This window comes from Aulostomus chinensis, chromosome 12 (assembly GCF_037954235.1).
Source record: "Aulostomus chinensis isolate RoL2024-O1b breed Wild chromosome 12, RoL_Achi_v1.0, whole genome shotgun sequence".
NCBI lineage: Eukaryota > Metazoa > Chordata > Actinopteri > Syngnathiformes > Aulostomidae > Aulostomus > Aulostomus chinensis.
Window position 1 is genome coordinate 26,154,376 of NC_141331.1, and position 14,805 is coordinate 26,169,180.

General features: G+C 43.9%; 1 protein-coding gene across 2 annotated transcripts; it reads left to right on the top strand.

Moving 5' to 3' along the window:
* Positions 1-4,672: 4,672 nt before the first annotated feature.
* On the top strand, positions 4,673-11,236 carry LOC147252595 (trace amine-associated receptor 13c-like). 2 transcript variants are annotated; one of them, XM_086220958.1, is made up of 2 exons: positions 4,673-6,270; positions 8,021-11,236. In XM_086220958.1, exons 1-2 carry the CDS (start codon positions 6,263-6,265, stop codon positions 8,832-8,834), a joined length of 822 nt encoding a protein of 273 aa, XP_086077084.1. In that variant the 5' UTR covers positions 4,673-6,262; the 3' UTR covers positions 8,835-11,236. The 2 variants fall into 2 exon arrangements, with proteins under 2 accessions (XP_086077084.1, XP_086077085.1); XM_086220959.1 differs by lacking the exon at positions 4,673-6,270 and adding an exon at positions 7,448-7,676.
* The last annotated feature ends 3,569 nt before the right edge of the window (positions 11,237-14,805 follow it).

The window sequence follows — 14,805 nt, forward strand, 5'->3', positions numbered from 1 at the left end:
AAGGCCGGAGCCCTGTGACAATATACTTAACAATGGCTTTGTCAATGGAGCTTTGAGAGACAGATCTGCTGTTCACCAATGTGGCCTGTTTGAGGGCTGGAGTTGCACTTTCAGGGCCACGTTTTCTTTTTAGTGACGTCAACTCTTCGTAGATTTTCAGATGATTTACATGCTTTCTCTACATTAAAAAGAAAAAAAACAAACATTAGTTTGGCAAAAGAATTTTAGACTGATCTAGATGTCACACAAGACGTAAAACTGTTTTAATAATGACAAGCAGACAACGATTGTTTTCCAACATTTATGTTCTTTTAGTTTTTTAAAAAAATATATTTTTTCACAACTTTTTAAATGAAATACTTGAAAATGACAGTCACACGACGGAAGTATTTGTGAAATGTAATGTTACGTAATGTAGGGGTACCAACAAAGCGTTAGCTCGTGACAGTATTTTGGTCCTTTTCTTGAACATCATATAGTACAATTTTGTTGACTAAACATAAAAAAATCACCCAGTAAGATTTCGAATGTCACTTCTAAACATTTTGAAGGAAAAAAAAACACTTACAAATGGGAACACACAACTATTTTCTTACAGGTGGAAGAAATAAGACATGTAACGCAATCGGTAGCCCTCGTGCACTGCAGTGGTAAGCTAGCAAAGCTACTCTTCGCCACTGAATTGGGGTAATAAATGTTGGCGTACTACTATGTTCATAACAATACGGTCGGTATTTTTACTGCAATTAAGTTCATTCACGTACCACAATGTGTTTTTTTAGATTCAATGGTGAATTTTGGAACGCCATTATTTCCGTGTTTTTCGGCAAACACAGGAGGCATTTCATCCTGTATGATGAATCTTTTATCGCCACAATAGCGAACATGCTTTTGAGATATGGCCACGGGTGTTTGTCCTCTTCTTAAGAAGCATAACATGAAGGTGGTGGGGTGGCGGTATCTCCAACTTCGTCTGCAGATTCAGCTGCTGCCATCATGCTGTCTGTTTGATTACTCACAAGTTGTGAAGTCTCCCTGAGATGAGCCGCAGCTGCAGCTTTAATAGCGCCAGTTATTTGTGCGAGAACACGCACAGTGCAGATAATCCACACATGATCACATGATGGGAAATTATATTCACACTTTATTTTGTAACGAGTAACAACGGTGAAAATATAAATGTAGCGGAGTAAAAGTATCTTTTTTTCCCTTTTTAATGTAGTGAAGTAAAAGTGAAAGTCGTAATAAATAAAGAAACTCAAGTTAAGGTATAGATACGCCCAAAACCTACTTAAGTACTGTAACGAAGTATTTTTACTTTGTTCCTTTACTCCACTCCAGGTGTGTTAATGTGCTCAACAATAGAGAATGAGTGAAAGGTGCACTCAGAGTGGAGTACAGTATGACAGCCTGGCCAGCAGGTGGGGGCTTTCGTTAGTTGGAAGTGCTGTCTACCTATTTGTGGTATCTGTGCTCTGCCTGCAGAGGTCGTGCTTTACCACCAATCGGGTGTCTGAATGGTGCTGCTGTGTTTAGGTTGTAGGAGTAGGCTGTAGCAGTAGGTCGTAGCAGTAGGACATAGGTTGCCACTTGGCAATTCGGACGCAGCCAAGGTTTTGGTTGATCCTTTATTCTGTATCGTGGGGCCTAATGTATCAATATTTGCATGGATCTCATACTAAAAACTGAGGTCACAAGAATCGCAAAAGTTGCGTACACACAAAAAAATCCGGATGTATCAATATGTGCGAGCGCCGGAATCCACGCTCTTTTCCTCGATACATCCCAATCAGCGTGGAATTGAGAGCAGATGTCGGAGTGACCGGGCCCGCCCCCGTTATGCCCACCTATAAATACGCAAATTTATTTAAATAGGGTCTCCTCTGTCTGCACTCGCAAAATAATGTCAACGAAAAAGAGGTTCACTGCGTGCGAGCTGGTCGGGAAGGTGGAGGAGAGACAGCAGATTCTGTTTGGCAGCCTGTCCAGTGGTGTCAGGATAAACAAGAAACATTGTGAGTGAGATAAGAAGTGAGAGGGTGAACGAGATGGGTTCAGAGCAACGCACCCCCGCGGAGAATAGTGATGGGACCTGTTATTGGCTAAAGTTCCCTTCTAATCACCAGTGTTGTTGATCATCATGTTCATACATCTGAACCTCTTCAAATGACGAAAAGAACGAGTCGCTACATGTTTGAAGATTTATGACGACGGTAGAAAAGTGGTGGCTCCTCCTTTAACGAACCATGAAAGTGATACAAAGCACAGTTTTCCTCACTAAACCTGCGCGAGCATCACTACGTCATAACCTTGCATTACTGCGAGCGCTCTGAAAGATTTCCTCTTTATTTCTAATGCATGTCTGCAATTCTAACTTCCTAAACAATGCAAGCTAACGTATGACTAAATTCAACACTGCGCAATCAGTAAATGCAACAACTACAATAATCAATTGGCTTCAGTCTAAATTTAAATAACGATATGGAAAATGGCACTAACAGGACCTCAAGGTAAATGGTAAAAATGGTTAATGGACTCAATTTTATAGAACGCTTTTCTACCTTAGCGGCACTCAAAGCGCTTTACAGTGTCATCTCATTCGCCAATTCACACACACACTCACGGTGGAGGCCAACCTACTCATCAGGAGCAATTATGGGTTCAGTATCTTGCTCAAGGACACTTTGATATGGTCACCGGGGTCGGGGATCGAAGCAGTGACCCTTTGGTTGCTAGACAGCCACTCTACCCCTGAGCCATGCCACCCACAGTGTGGCACAAGGTGGAGGTCAAGCGGCGTACAGCTACCCTCCGGAGGAGTAACGCTCAGACAGGTGAGGGTCAAGGAGAGGGGCACCTGACGGAATTTGAGCAGGGATTGCACTTTAATGTTGACCTGGTCAACTGCACCGTAAGGGAATTTATTGTACCTGCGGGAGAGGCGGATGATCAGGTTCTCAGGTGCACCACAGTCATCCAGCAAAACACAAATGGCATGAACAGAGAATGAGGTGACACAAAATACACCTGACACTGAATCCAACACAGAGACTCAAACTGGGACGTGTACACCTAAACCTGCAACACCTGAAAAGTCTGAGAGACCTACCAGTCATGTTTGGTGATGTTTAATGCACTGATTGTTTACAGGGTGAGTCTTTGGGTTATGGTGAACATTTGTTATTTTCCACAACTGGGTGACATTTGAAGAAAAATGTTTCTGTTCCGTGTGGAAAAAGAAAGGTGTTCAATTTCACTTATGTTCAGTGCATGGCACACTGGAGTTTAATTCCTAGTAAGGGTGTGCGGTGCATCCTGGGTAATATGTGTATTAGGGTGGGCACACAGTATGTATGTGGACTGACCTGAGTGCATAATAAACCAGTTCATTGTTTAAATACGAAGTTGATTCTTTCAAGAAGAAGTCAATATTGTTAGATCTGCACACCTCGCTGGTGTAGTGTTTGCTCTTTACCCTAGATGGCGCCAACCTCAGGGGATGCCAGCCTGTGCCTCCACACCTGCTTCTCATCACCGCTGTCACACCTGCTCTCCATCACGATCAACAACCTTTATAAGGATGGCATCGTACCTCCCCTGGCTGTCAGATTGTTGGCCTTCATACCCGGTTTTTGGATCCTTGCATGCTCATTGTTTCTCGTATAGTGGTATTTTGCCTGTTTGTTTTTTTGGACTTTGTCAAAACGGTTATTTAATTACTAACCTTCATTTCAGTTTTTTCCCCGAGGTTTCCCGTCTGTCATTCGTCGATGCGCCCTCTGTTTGCCAGCCAGCCGTGGAGTTTCCCCCCTTTATAGTCTTTGTTCTTGGTTCCTCCCAGTGGAGTTTTTCATTGTTTATCCTCTTCGTGAGCGCTTTTTGTTAGTCCTGTTTTGCCTAATAAATCCTGTGCGACACTTTCCATCGTCTGTCCGCGTTTGGGTTCTCCAACACGTTACGTAACAGAACAATCTGACCAGTATGGACCCAGTGGACTGAACAGTGGACCCTCCTTACGGTGGAGGTGGCATGGAATGAACAGAGAGTCCAGTACAGCAATTCCTTCCAAGAAGACCTTTTTATTCCTAGGCAATCAGGTGTACAACCAGATGTGACAGAGGTTCAACCATCAACCCGGGCAGATGGAAACTGGCGCCTTATATACCTGCTTGAATAATTTTCCGCCCCTGGCCCCTACCAAGAGCAGGGATCTCCCTCTATCCCCAGAAACTCTTAGCTCCCAACACCACATCAAAAAACCCCAGAAATTACCAGTCTTAAATTCACCCATGATTTATGGTTATAGGTCATTAAAAATTGGCCAAACTCCCCAATATAATAAATTTGCCCAGATGATTCCAGCAGCAACACCCCCCCCCCCCCCTCTCCATTCTGACCGTGGTCTCTCCCGGAACATTTATCCGGTGACGGTACCCGCCCGGACTCTTTTGAACGCGGACACCTGAGGACACAACAGAAAGGTGAGGGGCACAATCCAACACTGGCACCCTATTGCACTCTACCCTGTGGAGCTTTGACACCCCGAAACCTCCTTCCGCTGCTCGACTCCTCCAATCCTCATCGTCACATCTCTCCCGACAGGTGGAGCGACACTGGCGCAGACACACCCGCCTGAGGACCACCGCCACCAAGGCACGGTTATATAAATAAATATACATAATCAATAAATAAAGATGCCGCAAGCTGGATAGGGAGCCGTGTGCAAATCCGCTCTGTAATTTACTGTGCAACACTCAATAAAGTGCTGATCTTAAAGTGCGTGTGCCATTATTAAAGTGCTGTGCTAATTGTGAAGTACTGTTAAAACAACCCCGGTGCAACCTTCATACATTACTATCGTAACAAAGGGCTCTTTGTTACATGGACACACAGCAGGCTCTGTCAAACCAGGGCGCGGCAATTAGTAGACACGAGCAGTCGATCCAGATCGCCCACCAGAATCTTGCAGCACTTACGAGTACTATCGACACGCTGGTGCGGCATCTGTGCCACATCACCAGACCCGGTGCAGCCGTTAATGCCGGCGACGGGGAAGCAGCCACTTCCGCGACTTCCATGAGATCCTATGCCTGTGATCCGGAACCATACGACGGCAATTTGAATAAGTGTAGGGGCTTCATTTTGCAGTGCCGTTTGGTGTTTGATCAGCGTGCGCACTTGTTTTCTTCTGATCGCACTAAGATCAACTACATCATTGGGCTGCTGCAGGGATGGGCCTGGCCTGGGCACAAGCTAGCGCTGGCACTCGCTTAAATTCCCTGTCACTGGAGGAGTTCCTTCAAGGCTTCGAGCGGATCTTTGACTGCCCGGGTCACGCGGGCTGTGCCGGGGATAGATTATTTATACTCAGACAGGGTGTGCGGTCAGTGGCTGAGTACACTGTTGAGTTTGAGACCTTGGCTGCGGAGAGTGGCTGGATTGAGCCAGCCTTGTTATGTGCATTCCGACGGGGACTGAACGACTCGGTACGCAATGCGCTCGTTTCGGGATCACGCCCCAGAGATTAGGCGGAGATGGTAGACCGTGCAAACGAACTCAATAATTACCAACGAGAGCGACGGCGGGAGCGGGCCCCCTACTCTGTTCCTCCGCGTTCACCGACACGACCTCGCTCCCCTGTGCCTGGGGAGCAGTCAGCCCAGTCATCGGTCAATCTGCGCTTCTGTGGCGAGGAGCCCATGCAGCTGGGGGGGGGCTCGACTCTCCTCGTCCGAGCGCCGTAGACGCTTTTCCTCCGACTCCTGCCTCTATTTCGGCCAGACTGGCCATTTCGTCGCCTCCTGTCCGTCTCGGCCAAAAGACCAAGCTCACCAGCAAGAGTAGGCGTGCTGGCAAGCGTAGTGTCATCCTGCACCACGCCGTCGCGGCTCGTCCTGCAGGGGATGCTACTATGGGGAAATAACTCACTTCCGGTGCCGTTCATGGTGGACTCAGGCGCAGATGATTCATTTATTGATGAGAACCTGGCTAGACAGGCTGGACTTCCTCTTGTGGCCCTCGCCGAACCCCGCACGGTACTAGATTTGAACGGGCGTGTGCTCGCTCGAGCCACACACCGTACCGCTTCGCTTATGCTCCTTGTCTCAGGTAACCACTGTGAACTGATCCAACTTACACTTATTCCTTCCTGGTGGCATGGCTTGGAAGTGGAGTGGCCACGTGAAGGGTCGCTGGTTCAATGCCTCATTTCCCCTGGAATCAAAAGGACCATGAGCAGTGAACTTAGTCCTACCTGCTCCTGATGAGCAGGTACGTACCCGGCATTCCTGCTTCACCGTTAATGTGTGAGTTTGTGTGAATGCGTGATTGAGGCAACATTGTATAGCACTTTGAGTTCTGCCTTGGCAGAATGGTGATGTATGAAACTGCAGCATTACCACTCAAAACAGACAGTAAAAAAAGAACTTCACTCCCCTCTTAGCCCAAAAACTGAAAACAATGATTCTGATCTACACACCGTTCTGTTAACCATGACAATACTGTTTCTGTCCTTGTGTATGGGTGGACATCAGACTTGGATATTCATTGAGCAGACATCACCTGGCAAACTGTGCACAATATTTTCCCAATGTTATATATTTCATCTGGTCGCTGGTCATCTTCGTTCCTGGTGTAAAACTCTTCATATAAAGAATTTGCTGAAACTGTTTGGCACAATGGCGGCACAGTGGAGCAGTGGTCAGCACTGTCGCCTCACAGCAAGAAAGTTCTGGGTTTAAGTCCCAGCTCAGGCACGGGATCTTTCTGTGTGGAGTCTGCATGTTCTTCCTGTGCCTGTGTGGGTTCTCTCCTGTATTCCAGCTTCCTCCCACAGTCCAAAGACATGCAATTTGGGACGAGACTAATTGAATACTCTAAATCAGGGGTGTCCATACTGGTCCAGTAAGGGCCGGTGTGGCTGCAGGTTTTCATTCCAACCAAGCAAAAGCAACACCTGATCCAACAAATGAGCAGTGTGGACACAGCTTAGTTGATTTAAGTAGAATCAGGTGTGAATGTGAGTGTGAATGGTTGTCTGTCGATATATGTTGGCCCTGCGATGGATTGGTGACCTGTCCAGGGTGAACCCCACCTCTTGCCGGGAGCTGCTAGGATAGGCTCCAGCCCCCTACGACCCTTAACAGGAATAAGCGGAAGACAATGGATGGATGGATATGATTATGTAAAACAGCATCATCTATCTATCTATCAATCTATCTATCTATCTATCTATCGATCAAAATCAGCATGTAGCAAAAATATCTGTGTTGCATTGATTGGAGACAATATTTATGATTGTACATTGTTTTTGAAAAAATAATTATTATTCTTGAGAGAGAGGAAAGGTCAAACTGAAAATGATGGTGTGATGTGTAAGGGGAGGGCGGAGGGAACTTACAATCCAACAGTCAGTGAGAGAAAGAGGGGTGGGAAGAAGATCAGGTGAGAGAGAGTTCTATTATATTAGTTGTTGAGAGCTGCACTTCTCCTCAGACCTCGAGGATGAAAGTCCAGGAAGAAGCAGAACTCTGCTTCCCAGAACTGCTCAACACATCCTGCAGGAGGCCGATGGCTTCTTGGTCTGAAACTGTTCTCTGGAGCGTTCTGGTGTCCTTCATCTCTCTGCTCACTCTGGTTCTCAACCTGCTCGTCATCATCTCAGTCTCCCACTTCAGGCAGATGCATTTCTCAGCAAATCCAATTTAACATCATAACAGATTGACTGACTTGAAGAAATATTAATGAATGATTTTTAAATAATGTTGTGTCATGGAATGCTAGATTTCTGTTTTGCCTTGTCAGATAAAACGAATGCAGAGGACATCTCAAATGTGTGATTTTGACACTGGAGAGGTCTCATCTCTCTTATTAGGGTCAAGGTTGCCTCTATGCACTCTCATCTTAAGAAGAACTTTTCACTGTCTAAATTTAATCACACGTGGTAAAGGACAGAACTGTTTTTTATTGTTTGATCTGCTTTTTGTCGCTTGTTTAATGGTGCTTTTCTACTTTCCTCCAGGCAGCTCCACACACCCACCAACATCCTCCTCCTGTCTTTGGCCGTCTCTGACTTTGTTGTGGGCCTCCTGCTGATGCCAGGAGAAGCACTGAGACAAACATCTTGCTGGTCTCTTGGTGATCTTGCATGTATTTTGTGTAATTATGTGTCCTTCATCCTGACATCTGCATCAGTAGGAAACATGGTGCTGATATCAATGGACCGTTATGTGGCTATTTGTCATCCTCTGCATTACACCAGCAGAGTCACTTTAAAGAGAGTTAAAATTTGTGTTTGTCTGTGTTGGCTCTTTTCTCTCTTTTACTGCAGTATTGCTTTAGGATATCTGACTCATTCAGACAACTATAATTCCTGTTATGGAGAGTGTGTACTTGTCATTGACAATATTGCAGGAGTTGTTGACATTGTGGTGACCTTTATCCTTCCCCTCACTCTCATCATAACTCTGTATATGAGAGTGTTCATGGTGGCTGTGTCTCAGGCCCGTGCCATGCGCTCTCACACTGCAGCTGTCAAACTCCAGGCTTCTGTCTCTCTAACAACTAAGAAGGCTGAGTTGAAAGCAGCCAGGACTCTTGGTATTGTGTTAGCTGTGTTTGTGATGTGTTTCTGTCCATATTATTGTGTGTCTCTAGCAGGAGATGTATTGCTCAGTGCTTCATCTGCTGCTTATGTGATTTATCTGTTTTATCTGAACTCCTGTTTGAACCCTGTCATATATGCCTTGTTTTACCCCTGGTTCAGAAAAGCTATCAGACTCATTGTCACTCTTCAGATCCTGCAGCCGGGCTCCTGTCAGGCCAACATCCTGTAGACGAGACTAAAATAACCTGATTGGCCTTCAGATGCAGTCGTGTGTCAATGACCTGCTGAAGTCATTTTCTTGTTATGTCTACACTGTAAAAAATGGCTGTGAAATCTTCAGTTATTTACTGTATTAAACACAGTAACATTACTGTGTATGATTTTTACAGTAGAATGTTGTGAAATTCACAATAACACCTTGTCCACACAACAAAATCACAGTAGTCGAAGCATTACAGTAGAAAATCACAGTAGTCAAAGCATTACTGTAAATACATCACAGTGCCAAGTATAGTTCTGTAAATAGTAAACTACTGTATTTTGCCTGTTATATCTTACAGACACAAACACACACACACACACACATGTATATTTCTATTTTTATATCAACCCAGTCTCACGTCAAAACGTAAAAAGGCTCCGTTTGTCCACAGGTCAAAACGTATCAGTTCTACGATAAAGGCCTAAAAATTGTGAAATGTGTACTTTTTTCCACCTATTCTTTTCTATTGGAACGCTGGTAGGTCATGTGACTCTTTTTTGCGGACCTCTCAAAACAAAAACATGGTGGCCGCATCTGTCATTTTCGGGGAAAGTGCCTTATACCAAGATAGTTTTGATTTAATAAAGCATTCTGATGGCATTTCTGGCGAGAAATATACATTTTGTTTTCATAATATTCGCTCAGTTCTTGTATATAATATTTGATTTGTTCGTTATTCCGGTGTCATCGTTATCTGAGTTGATAATATATTTGTGTAATTGTTGACGAATAAAAAATAATATAAAACATATTGGCCCAGGAATTACCATCAAAATATAAAATAACTACGCTGATGTGATTGTTTACTATAGCTGTTCAATAAAAAATAACATGAAAGTGCGCCAGGAATTACATGTATCAGCTTCCGTGGAATTCCGCATTTCGGTTTTCTGTGAGAAAATCCAGAAGTTATCGCTCACTCCGAGGAAATATAAACAACATATTTTTAATACTTTATCTTTTCATTAATAAGACAATCAGCACATTAATTTAATTTCTGGATGTTTATTCTACCTACAAAGTCCATTTGTAACCAGTATAGATCGAACAATCAGCATTAAGAATAGAAACAATGATTCAAACTAATGGCGGTCTGCTGACGTCACATCCGTCACAGAGGCGAACTCCTGCACTCAGAGGTGGCCTTTTAGTTCCATCATTTTCATGCTGTATTGACAGATTTATTATTGAGTGGAACAAACCACACTGATGTCTGGGTTAATCAAGGATATAATTAAAGAAATCCAAACTATTTGGCAAGTTAAATTTATCCCAACTGTTCTTCATATATTATGCTGGTAATGTCATGTCATTTCTTTTCAAATGTAATTTTTGTCCTTCTGACATGTGTATTTTTACTGCTCCAACAAAGCTGTTCCTCTTCTGGGGTAAATCAATCATTCAGGCAATCAATAACTGAATGTCTCTGACGCTGTACTGTGTGTACTGCATTACAACAACACTCTGATCCCTCCTTTCAAATGTTTTTATTGTGTTTCTCTTATCAGGTGTTGAAAATTATTACAATAAAAATAAATAATTTATACTGAGCTTTGTTTCAAACAATAATAATTGATCAGGAAATGAGGCCTGATGGCTGAACTAGCAGCTTTGTGCTGTTCAGTGCCTCCTGCTATAAAAAGGAGTCAAGGCGGTCTTAAGGCAAGGGAAGGCAAGGCAAGTTTATTTGTAGAGCACAATTCATACACATGGCAACTCAAAGTGCTTTACAGTTGCAGAAAAATCTGAAAATCACAAAAAGGCAGATAAAATCATAAAACATAAATAGAATCATTAATTTAAAGAAAAGGAGAAGAAAAGGACAAGAGTGCAGATAAAATACTTTCAGCTGTCGTATGCACGACTGAACAGAGTAGTTTTCAGCCTGTTCTTAAACGTTGTCACAGTTGATGCCTGTCTCACATTTTCTGGAAGACTGTTCCAGATTTTAGCTGCAGAAAACTGGAAAGTAGCTTCACCATGTTTAGTCCTGACTCTGGGCCCCTGTAGGAGACCTCTACCTGAGGTTCTCAGAGACCTGGAGGGCTCATATGGGTCTAACATGTCAGAGATGTACTTTGGTGCTTGACCATGAAGACACTTGTATACAAGCAGAGCTGTCTTAAAGTCTATTCTCTGAGCAACAGGAAGCCAGTGCAGAGATCTGAGCACTGGACTAATATGGTCGTATTTTCTGGTTCTCGTCAGGACTCAAGCTGTAGCGTTCTGAATGTATTGTAGCTGTTTAACAGCTTGTTTAGAGATACCAGTGAGCAGGCTGTTACACTAGTCTAACCTACTGGAGACAAATGCATGGATTAGTCTCTCCAAGTCTGGTTTAGACACTATACCTTTGATTTTGGCAATGTTTTTTAGATGGTAAAAGGCTGCTGATATTACTGACTTTATGTGGCTGTTAAAGTTCAGATCTGAGTCCAATATTACCCCCAGATTTCTAACCTGTTGTTTTGGTTTTAGAGAAAGGGATTCAAGGTGACTGATCACACTTTCTCTTTGCTTCTGTGGCCCAAAAACGATTAATTCCGTTTTTCTGAGTTTAGCTGGAGAAAGTTGTTTTGCATCCACATGCTTACATGTTGGATGCAGTGGAAGAGTGAATCCACAGGTCCATGTTCCCCTGCTGTCAGAGACACAGAGATCTGAGTGTCGTCTGCATAGTTCTGGTAGGACACATTATGGCTGCTTATTAGTTGGCCTAGTGGAAGCATGTATAGGTTGAACAAGAGGGGCCCCAAGATTGAACCTTGGGGGACACCACAGGTCATGGCCATTTTGTCTGAGGTGCAATTTCCAATTTCAACAAAGTATGTTCTCTCCTCAAGATAGGACTTGAACCACTTTAGAGCAGAACCAGAGATTCCCAGCCAATTCTCTAGCCTCTGTAAAAGGATCTCATGGTCAACTGTGTCAAAGGCAGCACTCAAGTCAAGCAGGACTAAGACTGAGACTTTGCCTTTGTCTGTGTTTAGGCGGATGTCATTTATCACCTTGATCAGAGCTGTCTCAGTGCTGTGGTGGGGCCTAAAGCCAGACTGGAAAGTATCAAAAGCATTGTTGGACAGGAGAAAGTCAGTGAGTTGTTGATAAACAACTTTTTCGAGGACTTTTCCTAGGAATGGCAGGTTTGATATGGGCCGGTAGTTGTTCAGAACCATGGCATCAAGACTGCTCTTCTTTAAAAGAGGCTTAATGACCGCAGTTTTCAGGGCCCTTGGAAATGTTCCAGTCTCTAGTGAAATCTTAACTAAATGAGTAACTTTTGGTAACAGGCTGCTCAGCACAGTCTTTACAAATCTAGTGGGTAACTCATCAAGGCAGCATGTAGATGAACTCAGACCTGAAATAATCTCTTCGACTGTTTTGTCACTGACAGGAGTGAAATGTGCCAGCTCTAGGTGTTCAGGTGGATGCTGGGCTATCATTTGTGTGTTAGAAATGATAGCTTTTTTAATATCTTGAACTTTATCACGAAAGAATTTTGCAAATTCATTGCATTTTGATATAGAAATGAATTCTAAGGGTAGTGGAACCGAAGGGTTTGTTAATCTGTTTACAGTAGCAAACAGAACTCGAGAATTACCATTAGATACCACTTCAGAGAAATACCTCTCCCTAGCTCTTCGTAAAGTCTGGTTAAACATGGATAATTTTTGTTTATAAATGTCATAGTCAACCTGTAGCTTTGATTTGCGCCATTTCCATTCGGCTCTCCGGCACCCTCTTTTTTGTGCCCTGACAGAGTCTTCATTTCTCCATGGTGCTTTTTGTCTGTCTTTAACTATTCTAACCTTAACAGGAGCAATGGTGTCCAAGACATTCAAAACACTTGATGTATACGAGTTTAACAGATCATTAACATTAGAACCAGAGGTGTTTTCAAAAGCAACCATTTCCATAAACTGTGTCCTTGTTTTGTCATTTATGAGTCTTCTCCGAACCATTGACGACCCATGTGCTGGCTTGGGTATAACAGACAGATTAAAGAAAACACAAAAATGATCTGATAATGCAATATCCATGACATTAACACCTGAAACAATAACCCCTTTTGTAATGAGCACGTCCAGTGTGTGCCCTCTGTTGTGAGTGGGTTCGTTCACATGCTGAGTTAGACCAAACGTTTCAAGGACAGCACTGAGTTCTTTAGCATGTCTGTCACTGGCTACATCCACATGCACATTTAAATCACCTGTAATAACCAAACAGTCAAATTCAGTGCACACAGCTGAAAGTAATTCAGTAAAATCATCAATAAAACAGTTCTGTGGTGACCTATAAATAGTGATATAAAGTATGGTGGCTTGTTTTAACTCCAATTTGAATGACAAATACTCAAATGATGAAAAAACTCCAAACGACAATTTTTGTATAACTCTATTTTCTCTGAATATGCTACACACCCCTCCACCTCTCTTGCTCTGTCTTGTTTCAGATTCAAAGGTGTAGTGAGGTGGAGTAGACTCAATCAGGACTGCATTACCTGTATTTTTGTCAAGCCACGTCTCAGTTAAAAACATTAAATCAAGATCACGAGAAGAAATAAAATTATTAATTAAAAATGATTTGTTATTTAAAGATCTGACACTAAGCACAGCATGTTTGAGATTAGACTGAGTTTCAAAGGACTCTAAGTTCTTACAAGAGATATGGATTCGATTTCTCTGCTCATATGGTCTGTCTGTCTCTCTCTTATCTAATCTTCGTGATATTACAGTAGGTATTGTTTTTGCAGAGAAGTTCTCCTCCCTGGACCTCCAGTTGGGTATACTATGAGTGGTAGCAACGCAGAGGCCCTTTACATCCTAGACAGCAGTGGTGACACTGTTGGAGATTACAGCTGGGCCTGGTGGTGAAGACCGAGCTGGGGGGACTCTGGGGGGAGGGGAAGGGGCACGATACTTCTTTGGGGCTAGAACCCTCGATCTAATCATGTCTGGAGTGAGAGGAGCCATTTTCGTGCCTGATTTTATCAAGCTTTCAAGATGGTTTGGAAATCTCAAAGGTGACTGTGGAGATGGGAATGAGAGTGAAGAGTCTCCGGAGGGCGTAGACACAGCAGGTGGTGCCCAGGACGGCGGTGAGGGAGAAGGTGACAGGGATGCTGCATCCCTAACCTTCTCCGGAGATGCAGGTTTTGTCCTTGCAGCTGCAGCAGAGTTGTTTTCTGAAGATGCTGATGTTGTTGTTGTGGGAGCTGGAGCTGATGCCTTCGCTGGAGATACAGGTTTTGTTGTTGAGGCTGCTGTGGCTGAGTCCTTTCCAGTGGTTGCAGAAGGTGCTGTTTTGGGTACATCCTTTGCCGGGTCCTTGGGTGGGGAAGAGGGAGCTCCTCTCCCTCTCCTCTTTTCTCTCATCGGTTGCCCGCAAGCCTGGTTCAGTTCAGGCCGGTTCTGATGCCTCAGAGCGTGGAGGAGGTTATCCGTCAGCCTCTTTACTCCATCTCCATTCAGGTGTGGCCCTTTTCCTCTGAAAAGGTCACCTCGATGCCAAAACAGGTTAAAGTTCTCGATGTAATGCAGTCCTCTGGACTCGCAGATGTTGGGTAGCCACGTGTTCAACTGAAGCAGTCGGCTGAATTTATTCACTTTCCTGTCCGTGTTTGGGAGGGGTCCACTAATAAATGTGGGTAACCCCACTTTATGGAGTCTCTCAAAGAGTGCAAGAAAGTCTTCTTTCAAGATTTCAGACTGTTCATTTCTGATGTCCACTGCACCCACATGAACGATCAGCTGTTTCACTCCCTGGTTCGTAGCCAGCTCCCTAGGTAGCGCCTGAGTGATGTCAGACACTGTAGCACTGGGGTAGCTGCTTGTTATTATCTGCTTACAGTTTATGTTAGATACGGCCCCGTCTCCTAGCAGCAGCGTATCTTTGACCTTGACGCTTGGCACAGTTTTTCGGCCAGGCTGCTGCCCTG

Coding starts and splice junctions, on each gene's coding strand:
- LOC147252595 (XM_086220959.1), top strand. CDS start 7,504: ATGAAAGTCCAGGAAGAAGCAGAACTCTGCTTCCCAGAACTGCTCAAC. Junction 7,677..8,020: donor ATCTCAGTCTCCCACTTCAG/GCAGATGCATTT, acceptor ACTTTCCTCCAG/GCAGCTCCACACACCCACCA.